The 11,343-nt window shown below is 41.2% G+C and overlaps 1 protein-coding gene across 1 annotated transcript in view; it reads right to left on the reverse strand.

The window, feature by feature from the left end:
• Nucleotides 1–6,864: 6,864 nt before the first annotated feature.
• Nucleotides 6,865–11,343, reverse strand: part of LOC107572425 (fibroblast growth factor 12-like) — a 63,912-nt gene continuing 59,433 nt past the window's right edge. Inside the window, exon 5 of the mRNA XM_016258857.1 lies at nucleotides 6,865–6,978. Coding sequence (XP_016114343.1) covers nucleotides 6,865–6,978 — 114 coding nt within the window. The remainder of the gene's footprint in view (nucleotides 6,979–11,343) is intronic.

The following is an 11,343-nucleotide window of genomic DNA, read 5'->3' on the forward strand; positions in this document are numbered from 1 at the left end:
AAAGAGAAAATCTACCAGGAAGGAGAAATTTGTGCAACTAACAGTTTCGCTGGCGAACGATTTAGACAAGCACAAAATTTGGAGTCCTGTAGATGAGACATATATAACTGGAGTTCCTTATGATAATGAACAAATCACAGATGAACCGAAAGAAACCTTCACTGTTGTAATGCATTTTAAAGTGAATGTATTGACATCAGTGTTGGGCAGTAAATAGTTACTAGTAACTTAGTTACTGTAATAATATTACTTTTTGCAGTAACTAGTAGTGTAACTAATTACTAATAAGATTTCAGTAATAATATTACAGTTATAAAACAGCTTAGTTACTTAGTTACTTTTGATGCCTCAACCCCGCTGATTTAAAATCCAACAATCAAATAATTCCTAGATTTATTTTCATAATTTTCACGACTCACACATGCATGTGATGTCCCCAGTGCAGCAGGTAAGTTTGGAATATGGAAAAGCTTACATTCAGCAGATTGAAATATTGCATTATATTGCTTTTGTCAGGAAAAAGATGATCTGAACACTGTTGTGTAAGTTGTGGCTTTACTTTACTCTGGCATTACATCCCACCCACATCTCTCCTATCAGCATGTGCTATATTATATTACTATAATTAAAAATCTTTTTGGAAAATTAAACAGTTTCTTACAAACTTGTGTGATTTGATAAAATACATAATGAAAGCTTCAAGCAACACATGACAATTAATGAGATTAATTCAACACTTCTACTTGAATGTCACTATCAATCACTATTGAGTGTTTGTAATAACTTCTGATTGCAATGCAATGTGGATTTTGGTCAAGTGATGAGGCAGAAATATGTTGTTAGTAACATTCTATAAGAATTTTATGTGGAAGATACACAATTACAACTTCTGTGGGGCATGAAGAAAAAGTAATGTAACTAGTAGTGTAACTAATTACTGTTGCCAAAAGTAACAAGTAAAGTAACAATATTACTTTTGAAAGGAGTAACTAGTAATGAGTAATATTACATTCTTTGAGTAACTAGCCCAATACTTATTGACATGTACGCATCCAGATTATGACTGGATCGGAGGGATCGAAATGGAGTTACATGAGAAGCAACCTGAAGTAAAAGTAATATGGAAGGGTATATTGATAATATCTAGATGGCTCTTAATTGAGCCTCAGAACTAACCTCTGCTTACAGAAAATGAAGAAAACACCGTCGCTGGAGAGCATTTCAGAGGAGCTGAGAGAAGCTAAAGAAACCATCAAAAAGCTGAGAAAACAGCGACGGCTCTGCAAATGGATGAGTATAATACTTTGGATATTAATATTTTTAGGAAAACTCTTTTTAATTTTAATTAGAGTAAGCTTTCTCTTAGAATGGGAAATAATGTCGGGTTATATTATTTTGATTGAAGTTCAAGTAGAAAGACAGAATATCTCAGGATTTGAGTTATCTGTATGGGGTACCATAAAAGAGAAAAGAAACAAAATAGAGAATAATACGAAAGGTTTTTGGAAATGGTTAGATAACCTTAGCACAGATAAAACACTTTATTATATGGTTAGACTAAGGTTAAACTTAAGAGTACGGTAAAAAATAAAGCACTGGTATAATAATGATAATGAAATCGAAATATTTGAAGAGAATAGTTTTATTCAGGAGCGTGAAGGAAATAAAACCATTAAATATTTCATAGGACCAACCTATAGAACTAGTTTAAACGAAGAACTAGGAAGATGTTGGATATTTAGATCGGTAAAAAATTTTAACCCATGGAAAATAGGTCAGTGCAAATAAGGGAACAGTCAAAAGAAGTCAAATAAATTAAAAGGATGATAAAATAAAATATGCAGAGAAAATAAGACAAAATGTGGAAGAATGGATAAAAATTAGCAGAATTTTAAACCCGAAGGAGAATTTGTTCTGTCAACGACAGTTAGGGACAGGCTCATAGGATCACGTAGAACAGGTTACCCAGAATTTGAGACCAGATCTGAGACCAAAATTTGTTTAGAATTAAACAAAACAGTACTGTGGATATGGGGAGAAAAAAATGACTTTACCAAGGGTCAAATATAATTTTAAGGTTGGTTAGAAATAGATACAATGAAATGGGAAACAGATATATTTAATTAAAATGGAACTCAACAAAGCCTTAAAGACAGAGAATGAGATAAAAAATTACTATGAGAATAAAGTGAAACAAATGGACGAATGTGTCAGGAGAGAAATTAGCAAAAGCAATAACGGACAAAAATATAGGTATACAAAAACTGATTATGGTGATTTTTCTTATGCTAATTTTTGTGACAAAGACGGAGAAAAAATGGACTGTGATGACTTCCTTAATGTTACAGATCCATTCACAGGGAATAAAACAAGCAAAACCTTAAGTATAAAAAGGAAATTATATTTAAAAGACTGAACATTTACAGAAGAAAAAATAAGAATTAATATAGGAATAATTTAGTTTTCTTTAGTGATGCCGTTTTTGGATTAACAGGAAATTAATGTGGAAATGTTATTGATAATGTAGAAGATTTTAATTTATTAAAATGTAAATTGTTCAGGTATAACAGGTGTGAATGTGGCCATTTATGTATTAAGTTATTCTACTATTATAATCATGTGTATTTGCCTACAGGTATAGAAATCTGTATGAGAATGGAATGTGCAGACATAAGGTGAAGTACATGATAAGCACATGATGGCACATAAATGGGGCCCTTATTTTCACAGAACATAAAATTAATGCCTCATGACTGCATCGTGATTATCCCATAACAAATATAAATGAAACCATTAAACACACCTAGAGAACAAACAATATGTAAGAGAGTACAGAAAAAGAATCGGCAGATTGCTCTGCAGAGTTCTCTCAGGTTTTATTGTCTCTGAAAATAAAATCTCTTCTGGCATCAAAACTCCAAGACTCTGAGAAAGATTCTTCACAGCAGCGGCAGAAGCCACCACATATTGACGCCCAACGTGGGGCTAGAAAGGAGCAGAGGGTGGAGAACCACTTTGGGCTGGCTTGACGAACAACATTTTTAGTGGCCACTAAATAATAAAGGTAGGCAGTTTTTTTGCTTATATAATAAATGTTGCTTGCCAAAGTCAGCCAGTGGTGGTATAGACACTCGAAAATGCTCCTCCAAATTTAAAGAACAAAAAGAAAAAGGGTTTTGATTCCAGAAGAAATAATACCATGCACTGATCTGTTTTACTATAATAGTAAATTAGGGCAGATTGTGCATGCAAAAATCTGTGTTTACTGCCCAGAGGGCCTTGATGGAGGGCAGTGGACGCTAAGCAGATATACATTGCATGCAGGGATCTGTATTTTTTGCTAAGTGGGCCTTTGAAGGATAGCAATAAACATTAAGCAGATATTAAAGTCTATCTTCTGGCATCAAAACCCCAAGACTTGAAGAATGATTCCTTACAGCATCGGCAGAAGCCACCACATTTTGGCGCCCAACGTGGGGCAGGAAAGGAGCAGAGGGTGGAGAACCACTTTGGGCTGGCTTGACGAACAACATTTTTAGTGGCCACTAAATAATAAAGGTAGGCAGTTTTTTTGCTTATATAATAAATGTTGCTTGCCAAAGTCAGCCAGTGGTGGTATAGACACTCGAAAATGCTCCTCCAAATTTAAAGAACAAAAAGAAAAAGGGTTTTGATTCCAGAAGAAATAATACCATGCACTGATCTGTTTTACTATAATAGTAAATTAGGGCAGATTGTGCATGCAAAAATCTGTGTTTACTGCCCAGAGGGCCTTGATGGAGGGCAGTGGACGTTAAGCAGATATACATTGCATGCAATGGTCTGTGTTTAATGATGAGTGGGCCTTGATGGACATCAATGGACGTTAAGCAGATACAGTAAACGAAAGCGTGCAAAGTCCTATAGCTAGGCAAAAAATCCTGCAGAGTGCTGTTTTTTACTGTGTTGAGGAAGTGTATCAGTGAAAGAGCGAGTAGAACTGACAGGTTACTCAGGAAGAGTATAGAGTTGTCTGTGTAAATGTATGTATCTGTGTCTGTCTGAGTGTATTTGTGACTTGTGGTTGTATGAGAAAATAAACTCTATATCTGGTGGAGCAAAAGGTGTGCCCCTCCTGGACACAGCTGGAGTTGTGCTGGAGGAGAGTGAATGAGTCTGTGAGCCCTAAACAATAAAGAGACTTGTATGAATGTTGTTTTAGAAAAAAAGTATTCCAAGATATGGACTTGGCAGATTATTGAAATAATAATAGATTAATTGAAATAAGATATACATTTAATATTTAAAGACTTGTCTAAACAGATTAATAAAAAGATTGCACATGCTTAAAACTTTATATTTAATAACTGAAGACTTCTAAAATTTGTATCTTGTTATCCCTGGGACACAGTATGAAAATTAATCCACTACAGAGTTTCAGAGATTTGGGCTTGAGTTAACTAAAAGATAACTGTGTAGTGCGATGTTGAATAAGAGCAAAATTGGGTGACTAAGTTCATATAAATTTTGATTCAAAAGCTATTTTACAATAATAATGGAACTTGTTGATTAAATATTTTAATATAAAATAATAGGAATTATTTTATGTTGGTTGGGAAAAATTAATTCACCATTGCCAGATTATTCTGAATTATGTATGGAAATATAGAAGAAAAATTATGATTGAAGTCTTTATTTTACCATACGCATGTCATGCTGTTGTAAAAGGAAGGGTTATTTTGTTTTAATGCAGTATACTTAGATAATAAAGGTAGATTACTGCTGCTTTCTGCATTTTGCAAAGAAAAAACTACTTGCTATTTTTCTGCAATGAAGAACTTGCTTTAATAAAATAGGATAAGGGAACTACTGTTTTTAAAGACATCTCTTTGGCCAAGCATTCAAATAATGCATCTCATAATCTTGTACTGCAGTTATATCTGATCAAATGCACATTATTATTCTTTAGTTTGGGTTAAACAAATCAATTTTGCTTGGTTGGAACAGCAGCTATGCTAATTATGTCTCTATTTGTTTCTCTGTTTTTGCCATGGGATGATTTACACAAGCTTCAGTCTGGATCCAGAACACCGGAGAAGAGATGATGCCAACCCTGAAACAACATACAGAACTACCACATTTTGCTATAAGTTTGATTGCATCATATAATAATTGCTGTTAATAGTGTTCATTGTCTGTTTTATTACGTCTTTAATAGATTTTTCCGTACATTTCTGCCATATGTACATTAATTGACAGTCACCACTGATAAGCTACCACTAAATATTGTAGAAACTTAATTTGCTATAAAGTTGCTTTGCAATGATTTGTATCGTGAAAAGCGCTGTACAAATAAACTTGACTTGACTCAGGAGGCCATGGCGGATCAGGAGACTCAGGAGGCCATGGCGGATCTTCTGTGGACTTGGTTGGCTCGGCCACAGGCATATGGCCCCCCCGCAAATCTTCTTGGGAAAATCTAGGAATCCTGGGGGTTGCTCGGGAAGAGCGGGCTCTGGTGGGCGCTCTGGAGGCGAAAGAGGGCTGGACAGGACCAGCGGAGGCGAAGGAGACGAAAGAGAGCTGGACAGGACCAGTGGAGGCGAAGGAGAGCTGGACGGGACCAGCGGAGGCGAAGGAGATGAAGGAGGCTCAAAGAAGCGTGTTAGAGCGGTTTCTGGGGTGAGGACGGGTGCCGAGAACCCCGGGGGCAGCGCCATGTCCATTATCGCCGATTGACATGCTGAAGCGAGCTCTGGGGCTGGAGCCCGCACGGAGCGAGCTCTGGGCTGGAGCCCTTCCTGGGCAGAATGGGGGATCAGGAGCCCTCCGTCGGCTATACTCGGGATCAGGAGCCCTTCCCGGGCTTAACTGGGGATCAGGAGCCCTTCCCGGGCTTAACCGGGGATCAGGAGCCCTCCCTGGGCTGAACTGGGTATCTAGGTAGCGCTTATGTGGTGCTGGCACTGGAGGGCGCTCTGAAGGAGTAGGCACAGCAAAGTGCTTTTGAGGAGTTGGCACTGGAGGTAGTGCCACATGAATGTCCGGCGGGCTTGAATTCCAAGCCGTCGGCCATCTTGACTGTGGTGAACCCGGCACTCCTGGGCAGAGCTTCGGAGGACCACGGGAATTTTGGGGTTAGGCAGGCGGTAGGAGCCGTTGGAATCATATGTGGAGGTTCTCAGCGTGGGGTGAGCTGGGGAGACGTGGCGCATTCCTGTGGGAGTTGGATGACGAGGTTTGGGAAGTCTCATTACTTCCTCAACTTCCATATCAGAGCTATTTAGGAATAGTACGAGGTTAATCAGCTCGATCAAAGGAAAATCACCTGTTGGGAGATCGCAGCGGATTATTTCGTCATCCAACCCCAGCAGGAAGCACGCACCTAGAGCAGCGTCGTGCCAACTCACCCGGTTGGAGAGCTCGAGGAAACCCTCCACATTTATTAGAGTAATAGACAGAAATCAAAAATGAAAAATTCTTCATGGACCTGCTTATATATCCACGAATAGTATATTAAGATATAAAGTCCCTAAAGGAGGACAAAATGTACAGTTAGCGAAACTTGACGCCATAGCAATTGATGACTGGGGTAAAGCAAATGATAAAACCTATTATTTAGGTTTGAACTGGATGAAAGATAATATTTGTAATACTAGTATAGAAATTTTAGGTGAACGAATAAAAGGAGGGCCATGATGGTATGAGGCACCAGAAAAATTTGTGAAAGAAGGTTTCTAGAAGTAACATTGATTAGAAATAGAAGAAATGTTTTTGATGTGTATATTGAAAAGAAATATAAAAGTGAAAGAATAGGGCCTCTCCTTGTGAGATGTGTTGAAGATAGAATCCCAAGGGGAGAACAAATGACGAGAGGAATTGATCTTATTTGGGAAATTCCAAGAGAGGGTGTTTTGGGATTTGATGATCCAATGAATATGAAATTTCCCTCCCCCAATCAATTCTCAATTGGATCCAAGGGAGCCAGAAGGACTGGAGCTGCAAGATTAAAAAACAAAAGAAGAAAGAACAACGCAGAGGAAAACAGGACAAAGCATCAGCTGCTGGAACATCAGGAGATCAGGAGAATATGCATTTTGCAACATATACTGTTGAAGGATGGAACTTCTTTCTAACTGTTGTGTTATACTATGTTTTTATCTTATCTCAAGAAATGTTGCTATGTAGTTTAGAAACTGCTATTTGCCTGGCCTACGCATTTAAGATGTTGTAATTGTTTAGATTAAAGTAGAGATAGATTAGCTTGCTTCTCTGAAAAGATGCTGCAATTATTCCATTTGATCCTATGCTACACTGAGTTTGCTAACTGTGTTAAAGGTTACACATCCTGCCTTGGGTAACCATAGCAACCTATGTCTCTGCTTACACAGAGAGTAATGCGTGTGTGTTTGTGTTCACTAAATATGGAAATACGGAAGGAGGAGACGTATTGTATTAATGCAAATTTTATGCATGACTAAAATTTGAGGAGGGTAAAACCTATCAATGCCAAAGTTGAAGCTGTCTGTAGTTTTCCCACTCCCACTACTTCGATGTGAGTTACAACATTTTCTCGGGATGGTGGGCTACTATAGAGGTTTTTGCCAGAACTTTGTGAATGTAGTTGCCCCTTTAACATATTTATTGAGCCCGAAGAGACCTTTTGAATGGTCACAACAGTGTCAATGTGCCTTTGATAACGCAAAGTTTCTTTTGGCCAATGCTCCTGTGTTGACGGCACCTAATTTTGAAAGACCTTTCTTACTTGTTGTTGATGCTAGTGCTTACGGCGCTGGCGCTGTTCTTTTGCAAGAAGACGCTAAGGGAATTGAACATCCAGTCAGTTGTTTTTCAAAAAAATTAAATCTTCTATGGTGGAAAAAGAGACTTTAGCCCTGGTCTTAGCCATTCAACATTTTGTGGTCTATTTAATTTCAGTCTGTGGACTTTCTTGGATCTAATGCGTGGCAAGAACCAAAGAATCATGAGGTGGAGCCTTGTTTTACAGCCCTTCCACCTACAGATTAAACACATTCGTGGCAAAGACAACCTAATTGCTGATGCTCTCTCGCGGCTGTAAGATATCTCCATAGTGTTGGGTATATCTTCTCTATCTCCTCTCTCTTTTCTTTCGTTTTGTTTTGTTGCTTTGTTTTCTTCCTTTTTTCTCTTTCTCTCCCATTAGTCTGGAAGTGAAATGGAGTGGGATTTGTGGAGATGAGTATTAATATTATTGTAAACTACAATGTCATTATATATTTAAATGGTTGTTTTGCTTGTGTATATTTTTTCCTTCTTTTGCTTTGTCGGTTCTTTAGATAATCTCCTTTTTGAGTGGGAGGTGTGACGACCCTGAGTCTATTCCAGGATACTATTGGGCACAGTGTGGCAGTTCCTAATTGGTCTTCTCTGCTAATTGTTAATTAATAGCATATATAAGTGTGTTATCTGTTGACTGAGATAGGACTCTGTGGGATGGTTTCTCAGAAGTGGCTCTGATTCAACATGTAAGATCTTGCTGATTCTCTAACATTTGTTCCCCTTTGCATTTCTTATATTATGTAGTTAAAGTTTTGTTGTCATATTTATTTCTTTGATTTTCTTTATTATCCCTAGACTTATGTTTATTATTGTTACTGGCTGCTGTTGTATTAGTTTAATTCAATAAAACAATTTGCATTGATGTCTTTTGTTGTTTGTTCCCTCTTTTATGGTGCGGCTTTAAAACGAGCTGATCGTAACAGTGAATGGAAAGCGGAGGGAGACCTTATTGACATATATGCCGACCTGCCCCGTCTCCTCCCTCCTTGGTCGGAGCCCTCTGTCACTCCTGTTCCCACGTCCTCCCAGAGGGGGCTCCGGTTTCCCTGTCTCCCCCAGAGAGGGTTCCTGTTTCAGAGTTTAGCCCTGAATGCCCAGAGGCTCACAAATGCCCGCCCACCTGCCCGCTCCTGCCTCCTCCACCGCTGTCATCTGGCAGCCCCTCTGCTTGCCCTCAGCCCCCCATCAGTACGGTGCAAGCTCAGCGGGTCTGCCATTCTCCATCGTCACCGTGGCTGGAGAATCCCTGGCCTCCGCCTCCAGCCTCTGAGTCCTGGACTCCGCATCAGCCCATCAGCCCATCGACCCAGCGGCTCCACTATGGCTCCTAGCGCCCTCTTCTCCGCCGTGGCCCATCTGTCCACTGGCTCAACCGGGCTCCCTCGTCCCTCCGCTTTGGTCTGTCATTGACCACCCATCACCTCGAGACTCCACTCCTCTGGCTTCACCTCGTCCCTTTGTCCCTCCGGCTCTGTCAGGCTCCTCCATCCCTTCGGCTCCACCTGGGTCCTTTGTCGCTCCGGCTCCACCGTGGCCTTCTGGATCCCCTCCTCCGTATCGGTCACCTGAGCCATCTGCTCTGCCTTGGACCTCTGGATCCTCCCCGTCACCCTGGCTCATCGGCTCTCCTTCTCTGCCTTGGGCTCCTCTGCCACATGCTCCGCCTCCATTGGTCGGCCCCTGGAGTTGTCGGCCCTTCCTCCTCCATGACTCCTCCCTCCGCCGGCTCCACCGTGGGTCGCCATCATGGCTGTGGCCTGGGTCCTGCTTGGCTCCTCCTGCGCCGGTCTCATCCCTGGCTCCTCCCTCCTTCATCACCTCCTTGGACTCTGCCTGCCGGCCCCCTCCCGGGTGTCCATCCTCCTCCTGAGCCTCCTCCCAAGTTCCCACCCATCCCTCCCCATGTTGTAACTACAGTGCGAGGACGCGCCGTCCGGGAGGGGGCAATATGTCAGGATTATGAACCTGTTTTGTGTGTGTTTTCTCCCTCATGTGCCCATATTTGGTTGTTCCTGTTCCTGTTCGCGTTGTCTCGTTATTAGTTGATTCCCCTCACCTGTCGTTCCCTCATTTAGAGTAGTATTTAGGGTGCAGTCTGCCCCATGTTTCATTGTTGGGTCTTATATGTCTTGGCGTTGTGCTACTTGTGTATGCTCCTGCCTGCTCTGTGTTACCCCTTCTAAGGATTATTAAAGAGTGTTGTTTAAGTTTACTCCACGTCTCCTTGTTCCTCGCTCCTCACAGTAGGCAATCGTGACAACTGAAAGTCTTTGGGATATGCTGGAGTAGACACTGCCTGTCTAAAAAAAGTTGCACACTCTTATCTAGTAATTATTCTTTCGCCTTTAGAATCAGAATCAGAACCAGAATCAGAATGAACTTTATTGCCAGGTATGTTTACACATACAAGGAATTTGTTTTAGTGACAGAAGCTCCACAGTGCAACAGAATGACAGTGACAGTGACAGGACAGGACACAGATAATAAAAAGAATAATATAGACAAAATAGACAATGTACAAAAAAGCAAAAACACAATATATAATTGTAATACAGTTCGTAGTTCGAAAGAAGGATGAGGAAGTCAGGGGTGGCGGGTAAACCTCTTTATTTTCCCCCGAAACAAAAATAGAACAAAAAATAAAGTGCTGCTCGGCTCTCTGCCTCCACAGTCTTGCATATGGTCACAAACGCACACTGCTCCAACTCTCTCTCGGATACCGCCCTCTCCCATAAATAATGTATACTAGTGTTGTGTGTTCCACGATTATTGTTAAGTGTTCATGAGATGGATTGCCTGAGGAAAGAAACTGTTCCTGTGTCTGGTCGTTCTGGTGCTCAGTGCTCTGTAGCGTCGACCAGATGGCAACAGTTCAAAGAGGGAGTGTGCTGGATGTGAGGGGTCCAGAGGGATTTTGCTAGCCCTTTTGCTCACTCTGGATGAGTACAGTTCTTGGAGAGAAGGGAGGGTTGAACCAGTGATTCGCTCAGCAGTCCGGACTACCCTCTGTAGTCTTCTGAGGTCAGATTTGGTAGCTGTGCTGAACCAGACAGTTATTGAAGTGCAGAGGACGGATTCAGTGATGGCAGAGTAGAACTGTTTCAGCAGCTCTTGTGGCAGGTTGAACTTCCTCAGCTGGCGAAGGACGTACAACCTCTGCTGGGCCTTTTTGACAATGGGCTCAATGTGATTATCCCACTTCAGGTCCTGAGAGATAGTGGTGCCCAGGATCCTGAATGTCTCTACTGTCGTTACAGTGCTGTTCATGATGGTGAGTGGAGGGAGTGCAGGGGGTTGTCTGTCAGGAAGCTGGTGATCCACTGACAGACGGAGGTGGGTAATTCAGGAGTTAATTTGGGCAGGAGGAGGTTTGGGATGATAGTGTTAAACGCCGAGCTGAAGTCCACAAACAGGATCCTCACATAAGTCCCTGGCCTGTCTAGATGTTGCAGGATGTAATGCAGTCCCATGTTGACTGTATCATCCACAGACCTGTTTGCTGTTGAAGATCTGTGTGAAGATGGGGGCCAGCTGGTCAGCACA

Source organism: Sinocyclocheilus grahami, unplaced genomic scaffold, assembly GCF_001515645.1.
Source record: "Sinocyclocheilus grahami isolate Dianchi unplaced genomic scaffold, SAMN03320097.WGS_v1.1 scaffold1749.1, whole genome shotgun sequence".
NCBI lineage: Eukaryota > Metazoa > Chordata > Actinopteri > Cypriniformes > Cyprinidae > Sinocyclocheilus > Sinocyclocheilus grahami.